General features: G+C 40.9%; 1 protein-coding gene across 3 annotated transcripts in view; it reads left to right on the forward strand.

The window, feature by feature from the left end:
* Window positions 1-15,232, forward strand: part of RAD50 (RAD50 double strand break repair protein) — an 89,576-nt gene extending 74,344 nt beyond the window's left edge. For 2 of the 3 annotated variants that reach the window (XM_030927223.1, XM_010359993.2), the window contains 4 exons: window positions 7,811-7,896; window positions 8,759-8,901; window positions 11,341-11,474; window positions 12,807-13,100. In XM_030927223.1, coding sequence (XP_030783083.1) covers window positions 7,811-7,896; window positions 8,759-8,901; window positions 11,341-11,474; window positions 12,807-12,993 — 550 coding nt within the window. In that variant the 3' untranslated portion in view covers window positions 12,994-13,100. Of the gene's footprint in view, window positions 1-7,810; window positions 7,897-8,758; window positions 8,902-11,340; window positions 11,475-12,806 lie in introns of all 3 variants that reach the window. The other variant, XM_010359992.2, reaches the window with a different exon arrangement.
* The last annotated feature ends 1,202 nt before the right edge of the window (window positions 15,233-16,434 follow it).

Here is a 16,434-nt window from a genome sequence, read left to right on the forward strand (position 1 = left end):
AAAATGGGGCAATGGTTAGAGTGGACCAGGGACCAAGTTAAATAGGCAGGTTGGTTTTGTTTTCAATTTTACTTGTAAGTATTTTGCTACAAAGTCAGCTCTTCTCTTACTTACAGCCCATTGACCTGCAGACCTGGGGTTTTATATGTATTCACTGAATAGAAAACCATACATACATAGGAGCCCTCCAGCTATCCCTGCATACCCTGGGAATCAGTGACAGCAGGAATAAGAATTCCCTTCGCTTCTAAGATTAGGCTATAGGAGAAAAAATAAAAAAGAATTCAACAACCCCTGCTCTGCCACTTTCTTGTCAGGCTCTGGGAAAACAGGAATATCATACCCTGTCCCTCCTCCAAACTGCTGACAGTCTTTCTGATGGAGACCTTGGTAGGTGCTCCATAGTCTGTTTTTGACCTGGGCCTGGGATAAGGAGGAAGGGCTTTTCGGCAGAGAAAAGTGCCTCAGTCACAGAGGCATCATGCTGAGGAGAGTGAGGACCTATGAGGGAGCTTGGTCGAGCCAGGCAGGGGTGGAGAGGTACAGGAGTGCTTTCCAGCAATTTAGGCTTGCTTAAGGAACAAAGCCAGGCTGTTTACTGAGTTCTGTTACCTGGTACTCAGATGGATTCTTCTAAATAAAAAGAAAAGAAGTGATACAAATTTCCCCAAAATTGAGTCTTTGTGGGCTTATGCTTGCAAACAGTGGCCTTCTCAAGGTTTATACGTGAGCCCTAAATTTGCCTTCTAACCCAGAAGAAAGTAAGGTACAAAATTTCCCTCATTCTTTCACATCTTAGAATAAAGCATACAGTCAGTGTAATTGTTGCGTTCATCTGTCTATTTAAGGTAACACAGGAAATCAGCAGTGCATTTTCAAGAAAAGCTGATTACCATCTGTTATTAGTAATCATCTAAAAACATCAGTAAGTATAAGCATTGGCAATGGTCAGAGAGACACATAGATGAAAAGGGGGAAATTATCCATCATTTGGAATGTATTACCCCATACTAATACAATATACCAATTTAAATGATTTTAGAATATATCACTCAAGATATGGTGTTCTACCCTATGCCCAAAATGTTCTACTCTCATTTTTCCCCAGATGTGGAAGGTTGCATATTAGGTCATACTTCTTTTAAGACTCGTTGTAAACACGTAACCTTTACCGTTTTGCATCCAAGGTGGCCAGCTTTCTGTGAGGCTCTTCAGAGCCTGGGTCCCTGCATTCAAAGGGAGCTTCAGATGAGGGCTTTATTCAGGGCTCACCTTATAGTCACCATCTCCATCATGACCATGGATGCAGTAAGGTTTCACAGTAGCTCCTGCAACCTCAAGAGGGTAGATTACAAAACCCAAAGATAGCCACTGGTTTTTCACACCTAAACAAATGTTTATCTTGCCATAGTGGTTGAACCATAGGCTGAATTGTAAAAGCTGATGTTTGGGAGTCTAGCTAAAGAAAATTAAGTTAATGAGTTTAAAGAAGCAAGAACTGGAAGGATCCTCTCCTGGAAGGTGAGATATTGGTCTATGGGGTGTCCAAGGGAGAGAATCCAGTCATGGGTTCTTAGCTTCTGTTTCTGGTTGGGCCATAAAGCCTCTTCCTCATCCCTCTTTTCTGCTTATCACTAAAGACAAAACTAAAAACCATGGCTTCAGTCTGCTAAAAGCCTAGAACAAAACAGAACAACAACAAAATAAGGCAGGCTGGGCAAGCTTGTTAAGACTTTCATGGATTACCAGAAATAGAAATGCCATTAAAGCCATCATTTTTCCTCATAAAATGCAATCGATTATTACTGAAATTTTGAATGAAATCTTTCAGACTCTTAACGAGTATTTAAATATCAGACTAAAGTAATTTACAAATCATTATTTTCTGAGATCTTAGAGCTTCTCAATTTTTTTTTTTTTTTTCTTTGAGACAGTCTCACTCTATCACCCAGGCTGGAGTGCAGTCATGCAATCTTGGCTCACTGTAATCTCCACCTCCCAGGTTCAAGCAATCCTCCTGCCTCAGCCTCCCATAGAGCTGGGATTACAGGTGCCCACCACCACACCTGGCTAATTTTTGTATTTTTAGTAGAGATGGAGTTTTACCATGTTGGCCAGCATGGTTTCTAACTTCTGACCTCAAGTGATTTACCCACCCTGGCCTCCCAAAGTACTGGGATTACAGGTGTGAGCCACCTCACCCGGCCTCTCTCTTTCTTTCGAGAACCAGTTTTCACAAAGAAATCATACTACTTTGCATGAGTTAGTATATGCATTTAACTGAAAGATGTGCATACTCCAGGCAGGTGGTGGAGCTGATACACTAGCTAGATGACTACTTGACCATAAAAGTTTGCAGCCCATGAAATTCAAATCTTTGCCTCAGCACATGGTCATGGATTTTCAAGGTCATTCTGTAAGTTACTTGATGTTAAATGCCTGTAAAGTCCAAGTGACAAAAGTGTGTTAATTGGGCCACTCTATGTCACTCAGCTCCTATAGGGTTCTTGTACAGGATCTCACTCTGTCACCCAGGCTGGAGTGCAGTGCTGTGATCACAGCTCACTGCAGCCTCGACTTCCTGGGCTCAAGTAGTCCTCCCACCTTAGCCTTCCAAATGCTGGGATTGCAGGTGTGAGTAACCCAGCCCACAGCTGCTTTCTTTCCATGGCTTCAGCCTAAGTAACTCTCACCTATTACCATGGTAGCTTTCCCACCTCTTATCTCTTACCATCCTTCCCACCCCCATCTCCACCCATTATACTTCTGTCAGCTTAATTTTCCTAAACCTGGTGGTCCCTATTCCCTTCTAATTTTAGCAAAGACTTCCATACCTGGGCTTTCCCATTTCAATTCTTACTACCAAGTGTGTTCTAACCAAACAATTTTGTTCCCTTAATATGTCCCATGTTTTCCTGTGCTATTTCCCATCCTTGGAATGTTACGTTGATGAAGTTCTTCCCAAATATATGTGATTTTTTCCTACCTTTGTACTTCATAATATTTTGTACCACTTATGCAACTAAAGCCATTCAGCCTTGTATTACAGATATTTGGGCTTCCCCATACTCCATAACTGCAAACCACAGAACACACTTCAAGGTAGACTTAGGTTCATTTCCATGACAATGTCTAACTTTGATTCAGCCCTTAAGAATTATTATGTTGGTGACATATTTTCGTTTCCCTCACAATGGCTTTGCACGTAGTACACCCAAATAAATCTTTTCTGTTCTTTGTGAGCATTATCACAAGATAGGTATTTTTCTGAGTTTTTTTTTTTTTTCCATTTAACATAGTGGTAATCTTTTACATTCATATATTCAAGTACTTTGTATTTTTAATGACTGCATATTCTGTAAAATGCATGATATCTACTCCATTATTGAACATATTAGAAAGCTTTTGAATATGTGCTACTACAGATAATGCTGCAGAGTGTGTCTTTGCACACTAGAGCAGATATATCAAAAAGACAGCTTCCTAGAAATGGAGTTACTGGCTCAGAGGTTATGTATATTTTTTAGTTAGTGCCAAATTGCCTTCTAAAAACACTTATAAAATTTCCACCGGTAATATATGAAAGTACCCGTTTCCATGTCTGGATTTTGTTACTGACATTTTTATTGGCTGCACAAAAAAATGCTTGCACTTTAATTTACATTTCCCTCTTTTTACTAGTGAAGTTAAATGTCTTTTCATATGTTATCTTTTTGTATTTCTTTTCCAGAAATTACCTATTCATATCTCTTTGCCCGTTTTTCTACTAGGTTGTCTTTTTCTTGATTTGTCACATTTTAATAGATTCTAGATGTTAATTTATTTTCACATACATTGCAGGTACCTATTCCCAGTTTATCATTTGTCCATCAACTTTTTTTTTTTTTTGAGACAGAGTCTAGCTCTGTCACCCAGGCTGGAGTGCAGTGGCACAATCTCAGCTTACTTCAACCTCTGTCTCCTGCTTCGGTCTCATAAGTAGCTGGGACTACAAGCATGCACCACCACACCTGGCTAATTTTTGTATTTTTAGTAGAGACAGGGTTTCACCATGTTGGTCAGGCTGGTCTCAAACTCCTGACCTCAAGTGATCTGCCTGCCTCAGTCTCCTAAAGTGTTGGGATTACAGGCATGAGCCACTGTGCCCAACTACCTCAGCTTTCTTTATGGTATCTTTTGTAACTTTTAATTTTTTAGGTAGTCAGATCTTTAGTCTTTTGATTTATGTTGTTCCTTATTTAGAAAGGCTTCCCAATCCTAAAATTATCAAAATGTTTTCTTCTGATGGTTTTATTTTACCTTAGCTTTTGTTTTTTTCAGACAGGGTCTTACTCTGTCACCAAAGCTGGAGGGCAGTGGCATGATCACAGCTTACTATAGCTTCAACTTCCCAGGCTCAGGGGATCCTCTCACCTCAGCCTCCCAAGTAGCTGGGACTCACCACCACACCCAGCTAATTTTTAAATTTTTTTGTAGAGATGGCGTCTCACTATGTTGCCTAGGCTGGTCTCAAACTCCAGGCTCAAGCGATCCTCCCACCTCAGCTGCCCAAATACTTTAGCTTTTAATCCTTTCATTCATTTGGATTTTATTTTGAGGTTGGATAACAGGTAGTAATGTTATTTTTTTATCCTTTGTAACACTGTTGAAACCTTTCCAGTTGATTTGAACTGTTGCAGTTATAAACTAACGTTCTATATGCATTTGGGTTTGTTTCTGGGTTTTCCTTTGTACACCAACTTTTAAAATTTTTTTTTCTTTTGTATTATCTCTTCTATGTGAACTTTAGAGTCAGCTTATGGATTCTATTAAGCATTTTTTAATCATGTTGGGATTTCTGTTTGGATTGCATTTAATTTAGGGATTATTTGAGGAGAACGGACATCTTTGTAATATCAAATCTACCATTCTTGACTCCTTAGTATGCATCTCCTACTCAATCATGTTCTTTTCTCCTATGGTAAAGTTTTACAGCTTTTTCCTCTAGCTCCTATACCCTTTTGTTAGACTTATTCCTAGGCATTTTATGGTTTTTATCACCACTGTGAATAGGATCCTTTTTTTTCGATTGCCTTTCCTATTGGTGTTTGCTCTAGATAATAAAACTGCATTTTTATATATTTATCTCTGACTACCTCATTAGTCTGAATCAGTTTTCAGTTGATTTTCTTGGATTTTCTAAGCATACAGTTCTGTCACCTGCAAAAACAATAATAGGCTTTTCTCTCTTTTTTTCATTTTTCATTTCTTTTTAGTTAGGAATTTGAATTGTGAAATCCCTAAATTGTTAGGGATTTCCAGGACATTATTTTAGAGCAGCCATAATAGGAGGCATTGTTCTCCTCTTCTTAGTTTTAGGAGGAACACTTCTATATATTTTAAATTAAATTTGATGCTTTCTGTGGATATCTGAGGGAGTCATTTTGTCCAGTTAAGAAAACGTTCTTCGATTTTTCACTTAGGATATTTTATCAAAATTCAGTGTTATAGTGTATCAAATGTTATTTTTGACATCTGTTACTACAATAATTGAATTATTTTCCCCAATTTTACTGTTTCTTTCTTGTTGTAAACACTACTTGGTCATGATGTATTCTTTTTACTACCCTTACTACTAAATTTGGTTTTAGAATATTTATATTCATAAGCAAAATAGCCTTGTACTTTTTTCCCCTTATGTTTCTCCTTGCTGTGTCACGCTTTATATACTTGGGAACTAGGTGTATCTTGAAGATTTGATAACATTTCCTCATAAAACTGAGGCTGGTGGCTTTAAAAGATGGAATTTTGACTGCCTCTTCAATTTTAACTATCATATTCAAGGGCTATTAATATCCTAGCCACTTTTCTCTGATCTTGAACAAGTTACTGATTTCATTGAATCTTAGTTTTGTTAACGGTAAATGGAGATAACAGTATCTGATTCCCAGTATTGTCGTAAGGATTAAATGACATTGATTATTTAGCATAGTTTTGTCTCGCATATGGTAAATGGTCATCAATAATAATCATCATTGTTATTCCCTTATGTAGATTACTGTAGCACCCTTCATCATCCACACCTCTTACACAGTACAGCTGTAAATTCCACAGTAGACAGAGAGGATATGAAGATGAGTTAATGGTCCATCCCACAGTGGTAGTCATCACCTCCATCCGACACACTCTTTGGTGGGTTGAGATCTCTCCCTGAACTAGAGCTTTTTCCCCACAGTGCTGTCTCTCAGCAGACCTGGCCATGGGACAGAATGCACCACCTGTGTTGTATAAGGGAGCCAAGGCAGACTGCATGTGTGCGCCTTGGCCACCCCTGCCCTGTCTGGAGCTTGTTCTCCACATTAGAATGCTTATGTTAGTTTTTGAAGATTTTTAACTTGAATGTAAAGATAACTTTTTTTAAATGTCATTTGAAAAATCAGTATCATAATATATAAGCTATGGAAAGGCAGTCTTTACATGATTGGTCTAACATTCCATCAGTTTTGTTTTGTTTTTAGGAAATACTTAGATGTTTTGTCTCCTTTTGAAAGGAGCATAAAGTGTTAGGCTGAGATAAATGTATAAGGTAGAAAATGGAGACTTGTTGCATTCTCATCAACAAGCAGAATATGGTTTTTTCCAGTCTTCTGCTACTTCACAGTCCTTCATCTGATATTTAAAATGTATTTATGTTGAGTCATTTCTTTCTCTCTTGCTGGTGAACCAGAAGATCATGAAATGATTCTACAGAGGCAGTAGCATTATGTTCAGTTTCTTTTTTTGTATGCATCAGATAAGAGGCCTGCAAATGGAAGTAAGTCGCCTCACATCCTTTGTATGGTGATCGCAGTAATGTTTGCCTTTTTACCACTGGTGCAACATTTATTAGTTCATAAACCTGCTTCCAGAGAACCTAAGGGCTTTTTGATGAAAGGTGACTGTGGTGGGAACAATGTTAGGTTTTGACAGGCTACTTTTGTTTTTACAAACATTTCTGTTCTTTCTTTTTAGTGTTTAGAAACTACTACCTTAAAAGAGAGTTGGGGACAGGGACATGTCTGGACTAAGTGGAAGTTAGTGCTTAGAGTTAGGATTTGGAATATAAAGATGGAAGTTAATATTTAGAATTAGGATTTCTGAATCTATGAATAGGAAGGTAAAATAAAATTTTGATGTCAGTTCAGCTTAAGCTTCTAAATCATTCTCGCTGAACCAGAGCTTCCCGTTGGTAAAAATCTAAGATCTGAGGAATAAAAGCAACATAAGAAGCTGACTTTTGGTAAGCCTTAATAGTGATAGAAGAGGGACAAGGCGGCAGTTCCAGCGATTCTCGTATTTTCCCCATAGACTGTTCTCATATTTTCCCCATAGACTGCCGGCCCCTTGGCCAGCCATAAACCTCCTCCCCTTTAACTCCCTCTCGTTCATTCAGCAGGCCTTCCTGTGACCCGTGAGTATCAGTGGAAGCAGTCCCTCCAATAAGTTACCATGGCCTAAGAAAAAAGTCTACAAAATTATGTTTCCTGAAGTTTTCACAGTATTTAAGTATTTACTTAAAGGAGTATTTGTTGTATCCTAGAGAGTGAATATGGAGAAGGGTAACCCTGGAGCACTAGAAATAAGCCTACCAATTTTCAGTATTAGCCAAGCAGCAAAGTTTTGCTGCTGTTTATTTTTTCTAGCTCTTACTATATTCCACTTTTACCATTGAAAATATTGAAGTTATTTATATTTTATATACATTATATATTTTATGTATTTTAGTATTACTATGACACATAATTATATATCTTTTATATATATATAAAGTACCAATGGCTTCTTTTTCCAGAGCAATAATGAAATTTCATAGTATGAAAATGGAAGAAATCAATAAAATTATTCGTGACCTGTGGCGAAGTACCTATCGTGGACAAGGTGAGTACTATGGTGTATCACAAATGCTCTTTCCAAAGCCCTCCCCACAGCTCTTCCCCTTATGACCTCTCATCATGCCAGCATTACCTCCCTGGACCCCTTTCTAAGCATGTCTTTGAGATTTTCTAAGAATTCTTATCTTGGCAATATCTTGTAGCAAGAAAATGTAAAGTTTTCTGTTCTAGAGCCTAACAAGACTTACGTATTTGACTGCAGTAGGCATTATATTTAGCTGATGACATAATAGGTTCTGTCATAGTGTAGATAGGGATAAACCAAAATGCGATAAGAAAAAACCATCCGGAGGAAACTTTTTTTTTCAGATGGAGTCTCGCTCTTCTTTGTCACCCAGGCTGGAGTGCAGTGGCGCAATCTTGGCTCACTGCAACCTCCACCTCCCAGCTTCAGGTGATTCTCCCACCTCAGCCTCCCGAGTAGTAGCTGGAATTACAGGTGTGCGCTGCCACGCCTGGCTGATTTTTGTGTTTTTAGTAGAGATGGGGTTTCACCATGTTCGCCAGGCTGGTCTAAAACTCCTGCCCTCAGGTGATCCACCCGCCTTGGCATCCCAAAGTGTTGGGTTTACAGGCATGAGCCACCATGCCTAGCCCAGAGGACGCTCTTAATGGAAACTAAGAAAGACAGAGTTGAGGCTGAGGAACTGAAGCATCTGGGTTGCTTCTGGCCAAACCACCAGGCTCCTGAATCCTCCCAGCCAGAGAAAGAGGTTCCACACCAGCCATTTTTTTCCCCCTGGTAATGTCAGCCTCGTGTGTTGTTCCTAGGCTTATTTGATATGTTTGTAAATGACAAAAGGCTACAGAGCATAGGTTCCTCTAAAATATTCTTTTTTCTGTGTCAGATATTGAATACATAGAAATACGGTCTGATGCCGATGAAAATGTATCAGCTTCTGATAAAAGGCGGAATTATAACTACCGAGTGGTGATGCTGAAGGGAGACACAGCCTTGGATATGCGAGGACGATGCAGTGCTGGACAAAAGGCAGGTATCTCAAAAGTCTGGGGAGCCAACACACCCAAGTAACTGAAAGAGAGAAACAAACATCAGCGCAGTGAAAGCACCAAGGCTACACCTGAATGGTGGGAAGCTCTTTGCTGCCACATAATATGAATCAGGCTCAGCTACTATTACTACACTCTCCTGAAGCTAACCATCATTTCCTGCAACATTATGTAAAGTAGACTTAAAAGAAGGGCCTGAAGCATTCTTGCAGCATAAGCTAAATGTGGAATAAGAAGCTGAAGACCTGTTAGAGTTTTCATGTCACTCCTTATCAGAATAAGGTCAGTGTCTCATCAGTTATAAGATGTACCACTGTATTATGTGCCAGCAGGAATGAAAAAATGCAATTATAACCATAAGATGTTTCAGAATCAGTGACATCATAGTATTGCAAACCAGATTCTAGCTTAAGCCAGAATGAACATAGGAGGGAGTCTCAGTAAGGAAGTAGCCCCTCATAGGACTAAGCCCCACCACTCCATACTCCAAGACTTAGCTGCTGGGTCAGGCCAGCTGGCATCAGGTGAGGCCCTGTGAGGACAGCCTGCACTGGAAATCAGGAAGAGGAATGAAGTTCAAAGAGTCAGGAATATGGCATCCTTGGGGAACAAGGCTGGGTCCTTCAGTGTGCACAGGTTTGTAACAAAGATGTCACAGATTCTTGAGCTTTCTGCTTTCAGATTAAGGCAGAAGATTACACTTGAGAACACCTCTAGGTCCTTGATTTTTTTTTAATAAAATTCTGAAATCATAGAAATGGATGCTCACATTATCTAACCCATTTTCATAGTTTGCAATTTTTGCTTAAAGAACATGCCATGCAGCTGGGCATGGTGGCTCACGCCTGTAATCCCAGCACTTTGGAAGGCCGAGGAGGGCGGATCATCTGAGATCAGGAGTTCGAGACCAGCCTGACTGACATGGTGAAACTGCATCTCTATTAAAAATACAAAAATTAGCTGGGCGTGGTAGCATGTGCCTGTAATCCCAGCTACTCGGGAGGCTGAGGCAGGAGAATCGCTTGAACCCAGGAGGTGGAGGTTGCAGTGAGCTGAGATCGTGTCATTGCACTCCAGCCTGGGCAACAAGAGCAAAACTCCATCTCAAAAAAAAAAGAAGAAAGAACATGCCATGCATATATGTATTATGTTGTCAGCCTAGACAGCTGATACCAATTTAAAGCATCTGCAGATTATTGTCTAAATCAGTCTACAAAAATGACCAACTTGTGATCTGTAATCAGTATCCCTACCTACTTTGGTGATTTTTAGTGGTAATTATAAATGAGAAAATACAGAGTGTGAAACATGGTCTCTTTGGATTAAAAATACTTTCAAAAATATCTTGAGGAAAAAGATTTTCTGTTACTATTCTGAGTTATGAAAATTAATTAGCAATAATTGCCCCCTTGGTGTGAGGGGAGAGAACAAATAATGGAGGTGGGCCTCCATCCTACCTAACACTGGCTTTTGCTGAGGCTCTCAAAGCCAGCCAGGGACTCTGCATGTGAGTGGGTGGTGGTAGAGTTGACAGCAGTTTGGATTCAAAGACAGGAAATGCCTGTCCCTCACAGGGCCAAGCTGTGGCTCTGTCTTCTGGCTTGCCTAGGCATCAAAGAAAAGACGTAAACTATTCTAAAATTACCAACTCACAGATTCGTGCATACCCACCCACAAATTGAGGGGGAGAGGGGACTTAACAGCTCACAACAGAGTAGTTTATACTTCCCAGAATAGCCCTACTCTGTCAGTTCTGTGTGTCTTGTATCTTCAGATGGCTTCAGTTGGGTCTGAGGGTTTTAGTATTAGGTTTCTAGTAACCGTGAAAATGCCTAACAGTTCCAGTTACTTGGATTTTCTACAGGTAAGCTTAACTGAAACCACACTTCTATACTCCTGATACTTTGACCTAGGATTTTCTTTTTTATTCTCTCACTCTGAGAATTATACACAAGAATATGGAAATTTAAAGGTAGCTGAGAAAAAGTGAGTGTCTCTAGAAAACGTGTCAAAGTTTTCTAACAGATCCCATTATCAGGAAAATAGCCAGGTCAAGAATTTTTAAGGTTGCTAATCTTACAGGTTTATTAAAATTACAGATAAATGGCATTGTCTCTGTTTCTAGCCTTTGGTCTCAAGTTGGTTGTAGCTGATGTAATTTTTTATGTGAGGGCATCAGCATTGCTCTGAGCATTTTGTTTTGTGGTGAATGATGGGCTGAGATCATGCAGGTTCTCCTTCTGGAGGACATAAGAATCTGGTCCCAGTGGTGGGCTCTCCCAGAGGGCAGTGCTTTACCTAACAGTGAACTTGTGACGTTTCCCACTTTTCCCTGCTGAGAAGATCATGTCAGGACTGCTTGCCTGCCATGAGATGAGAAGGTCTGTGCTGGGCTTCTCACATGGGGGCTTTTTTCCAGGTATTAGCCTCACTTATCATTCGCCTGGCCCTGGCTGAAACGTTCTGCCTCAACTGTGGCATCATTGCCTTGGATGAGCCAACAACAAATCTTGACCGAGAAAACATTGAATCTCTTGCACATGCTCTGGTTGAGTAAGTATCTCACATTTGGGGACAGGTTGTGATGGTTTTTCAAGATCAAGAGAGTTCTGTGGTGAAAACGCTCTCTAGCTGTGTTGCCCACTTCTTTGGGAAGCCAGTTGGTGCCAGGCCCTGGGCTTTACCTTTTGATAGTAATTCTTCAGATCCCTCCTAAAGGAGCTAGATGGTGAATAGCAGCCCCAGACACATCGTGCTGCTCCCCAACTGTGTTCACAGGGAGAGGGTCACTGTGAGGGGTTCCTGGTCTGGTTTTCCTGTAAACCTACCAGAGGAACCCACATGTCATGCACAGCGATTAGCATGCCCTGCTAAGACATCTGTAGGTAGTGGTAGTGGGTTTAGGACTGTCTCCCCAGCTTTCCACATGTGTCAGACAACTGTGAAGAATGACAGAGCTCTTACTCAAAAAGCTTATTCGAGATTAGGTAAAATCCAGTGAGGGTAAAATTGCACATACCTTTTACCACATTCACCTGTGGTGGGTACAGACGCCAGGGTTGTCAAGCAGCTCTTGCATAAGGACTATGCTGGCAGAGAAAAAGGCACTTTCCCCAAAGGAGGTGTTTCAGGCACTCCTGGCTCCAGACAGACCCTTACTGGCAGAGAGGGCCAGAAGGAGAGCTGAGCAGCACAGGGCCACCTTTCTGCAGCCATCGCAAGTAAGGGCGGGTGCTTTTCAAACTTCAAGTACATCCAGCTCCAGGAAGGGGATAAGTGGCTAGCTAAAAGAAAAAGTCTTTCAGGTTTCAGTCACATTGCTGGTTACCTCAGCAAAATGTTCCCAGAACACCCACTCACATCCCTGTGTGTCATAGTAATGATGCATCTAGTGACTGGTGGTGGCAGAATTCTAAGTAGACCCAGCTCTTAAGAAAGCAGTGTTATTCCCCTTACCTGCAGTTTGTCTTTATTACTTTAAAATTTTTCTTCCAGAGAAAAGTAGTAACAGGTCAGGAAAATCCCAGGCAAAGGAATAAGCCTTCTATAGTTGAACAGTTTGGATATTAAGGAAAACTCAATAAAATAACTATACCTGCTTTAGTGAGAACTTCTGGAAGAAACTAGTTCTTGTATTCCTATGAGTCCCTAAACCAGACCTAAGTGAGGAGTCAGGCCATGTGTCCCTACTGTCTGGAGAGGAGATGAGACTCCTGCCTGGCTGGCCTGAAGGTCCGGGGCCGCCCCTCCACTTCCTGCAGGGTAGCTGGGGCCCTGACACACACAGCACAAGTTCATGTGTCTGGCAAGGTTTGCAGTGACTTTTCAAATCGAAGAAGGGGTTATGCTCTTTACTAATAATATGTTCTAAATACATTTTTTCAGGATAATAAAAAGTCGCTCGCAGCAGCGTAACTTCCAGCTTCTGGTAATCACTCATGATGAAGATTTTGTGGAGCTTTTAGGACGTTCTGAATATGTGGAGAAATTCTACAGGATTAAAAAAAACATCGATCAGTGCTCAGAGATTGTGAAATGCAGTGTTAGTTCCCTGGGATTTAATGTTCATTAAAAATACCCAAGATTTAAATGCCATAGAAATGTAGGTCCTCAGTGTATAAGAAGAAACTGCTTATTTCTGATATCAACTTAGTAAGAAAACATATTCTTTTAAAGGAACATTGTGTCTAGGATTTCGGATGTCGGGAGGTTCTAAAATTATGAAACTTGTTTCACTGAAAATTGGACAGATTGCCTGTTTCTGATTCCCTGCTCTTCATCCCATTCCAGGCAGCCTCTGACAGGCCTTCAGGGTTCAGCAGCACAGCCGAGACTCGACTCTGTGCCTTCCTCCCCAATGCAAATGCATGCTCCTTTCTCAAAGCATGCATTTGTTGAGATAATTACTGCCTTGAAAATTTATGGTTTTGGTATTTTTTTTTATCATAGTTAAATGTTACCTCTGAATTTATTTCCTTTCATGTTGTTTGAAAAACTGAGTATTAATATCTGAGGATGACCAGAAGTGGTGAGATGTATGTTTGACTCTGCTTTTAACTTTATAAATCCAAGTGACCTCTCTCTCTCTGGGACTTGGTTTCCCCAACTAAAATTTGAAGTAGTTGAGTGGGGTCTCAAAGTTTGACAGTGAACCTTAAGTAATCATCTAAGTCAGTACCCACCACCTTCTTCCCCTACATATCCCTGCCAGATGGTCATCCAGACTCAGGGCTCTCTCTACAGAGAGGAAATTCTCCACTCTGCACACTCACCTTTGGAAAGCTCTGACCACTTGAGGCCTGATCTGCCCATCGTGAAGAAGCCTGTAACACTCCTCTGCATCTATCCTGTGTAGTATCCTGGCTTCATCATCAATCCTGATTCCTCTCCAAGGGGGCATTGCCGTGTGGAAGGCAAGCCAGGCTCACTCACAAAGTCAAGGCCTGCTCCCTGTAGGGTCCAACCAGACCTAGAAGAGCAGGCCTCGCCATGTGCTCTTCAGATGCCATTTCTAAGAAAAGTCTAATCACAGTTTTTCCTGGAATTGCCAGCTGACATCTTGAATCCTTCCATTCCACACAAAATGCAAGCACATCACACGCTTTTGAATTACGCTTTGTGGAGTTCTGTTATTCAGAGTCAGCCAGGTCTTCATTCAGTCACGTGGCATGGTTTTATGCCATCTGTAGATATAACGAGCATGTTGCCTAGACAGCTTTTCTCAGTTGGGGCCAGAAGATAATTAAGCCCTAAAGTCCTAAAGCGTCTGTGGTAGGTTAAATAGTTGGCCCCCAAAGATAGCCAGGGTTCTGATTTCTAGAACCCGTGACTGTTACTTTATATGGCAAAGGAAACTTTGCAGATGTGATTAAAGCTAAAGACCTTAAGACAGAGTGTCCTGGGGGCAGGGTGGGGGCGGAGGGGGGGTGGTTCCTAAATGTAATCACGAGTAAGATTAAGAGCACATCAATTCTAGTCATATAGTAAACATCCACAATAACCAAGATATTTTTATCCCAAGAATGCAAGATTTCAGAAAATGAAAAATCTGTTGATAAATCATCACTATAATAAAAATCTGTTGATAAATCATCACTATAATAAAACCGAAGGGGAAGAAATTCTGAAAAATTCTAGCAGCTATATTTGATAAAATTCAACATATAGCTTTAGCAAACTCAGTTTTGCAAAGAATATTTTCTTAATGTTTTCTGTTGCTAAATCAAAATTAAACATCTTAATTGCAAAATAAAACATTTCTCAGTAAATATTAAAGCCAGTTACCTTCTATCAACATGTTTCTGAAAGTGCTAGTTGTTAGCAAGGAATAACAAAGTCAATACAAGACCAATATAGGCAGTGAAACAAAATTATCATTTGCAAGTTAAAACAGACTTCCCAGTTTTAAATCTGGTTTCCCCCTGAGTATGTGGCATCCTTGGCAGCACTTTTGAGAGTGGCTGCTTTCGTTCAGATAGGTGCCTTTCTGGCTTCTCACTGCTGCTTCTAGATCATTCTCCAAATATCCCCCCTTCCCCACATTGGAATGAATAGCCATCACAGTATGGATGGAGGTTAGAATGAGCCAGACTGCCTGGGCTCCAATCCTAGCACACCACTCACTAGCTGGGGACCTTGAGCAAGTTATTTGTCCTGTTTTGTTTCTGTTTCCTTATATGTAAAAGTGGGTAAAATGGTACATGTTTTGTAGGGTTGTTATGAAGATTGAATGACATTTAGAAACTGCTTAGAACTGCTTGCCACCTACTAAATACTGTGTGAGTGTTCAAGAAAAACCTATCTTCATTTCACTCTTGTTGCAGTTATCTTTTATTCCCAGCCTGGTTACTCCCTCTTATTTGTTGAAGAGTTTAGTTCCCAGTTCAGTATCACCCCATTACTAATAATCATTGCTGATTTCAATATCCAAGTGATGGTCTAATACAACTCCCTGGCCTCTCACCCTTTTTTATTTTTTGAGATGGAGTCTTTCTCTGTCACCCAGGCTGGAGTGTAATGGCACCATCTCAGCTCACCACAACTTCTGCCTCCCTGATACAAGCAATCCTCCTGCCTCAGCCTCCCGAGTAGCTAGGATTACAAGCATGCACCACCATACCAGGCTAATTGTTGTATTTTTAGGAGAGACAGGGTTTTGTCATGTTGGCCAAGCTGGTCTTGAACGTCTAGCCTCAAGTGATCCGCCCACCTCAGCCTCCCTCAGCCCCTTTTTCTTTCCTCCAGTGAGAAGACACTCAGTTCTATAGTCTTATTCTAGAGCCCAGTCCTTTTAATAACAATAACTGCACCCCTCCAAAATCTCAGTTTTAAGTATCTCACTCTCCAGTAACCCCACGGTGTATACAATTCTCCTGTGGTCCTCAACCCCCCCAATTCTTTGACCCCACTGAGATTTCAATCCGTTGATTCTATGGCTTTTTCACAGGTCATTTCCCTCATGCCTGTACTTCTCTCCTTATTCAACATAAATTCCACAGCCCATCATTATGTCACCCTCCACTGCACTGTCCTCAAACTGTCCTGACAATGCCCAGCCCTACTGGAATCCAGCTCTGCCTTCCTCCCTGCAACCTCCTTGCAACACCTGCTCATCCCGTTTCCTTCGCTGTTTCCTCTTCATTTCCCTGGCCCCTCAGTGTCACAGGGTTTCATACTCACACGGAGTCTGCACCTCTTTTCTTCTCTGTGCTCACTTATTTGGTGATCCCGTCCAATGTCATAGCTTTAAACCATCTTAGTTTGGGTTCTCCCGGAAGCAAAACGTAAAACAATGCTTCACGTGAAAGTAATCGGTAGGAAATTGGGGAAACTGTATGAAAGAGAAAGCAGCCAATGAAAAGTTTACTGTTAAGCCAGCTACGGTAGTGGGCAATTAGAGTTTGGTGCCACAGGGAGACTTTGGGGAGTTTGGCAAAATGTATACCTCAGAATTATCCCACCTAAGGGCCAAGAGACCTGGAGTATTTATATAACAACTTCCCAGGGTTACTGA

Source organism: Rhinopithecus roxellana, chromosome 3 (genome assembly GCF_007565055.1).
Source record: "Rhinopithecus roxellana isolate Shanxi Qingling chromosome 3, ASM756505v1, whole genome shotgun sequence".
In the NCBI taxonomy this organism is placed as follows: Eukaryota; Metazoa; Chordata; class Mammalia; order Primates; family Cercopithecidae; genus Rhinopithecus; species Rhinopithecus roxellana.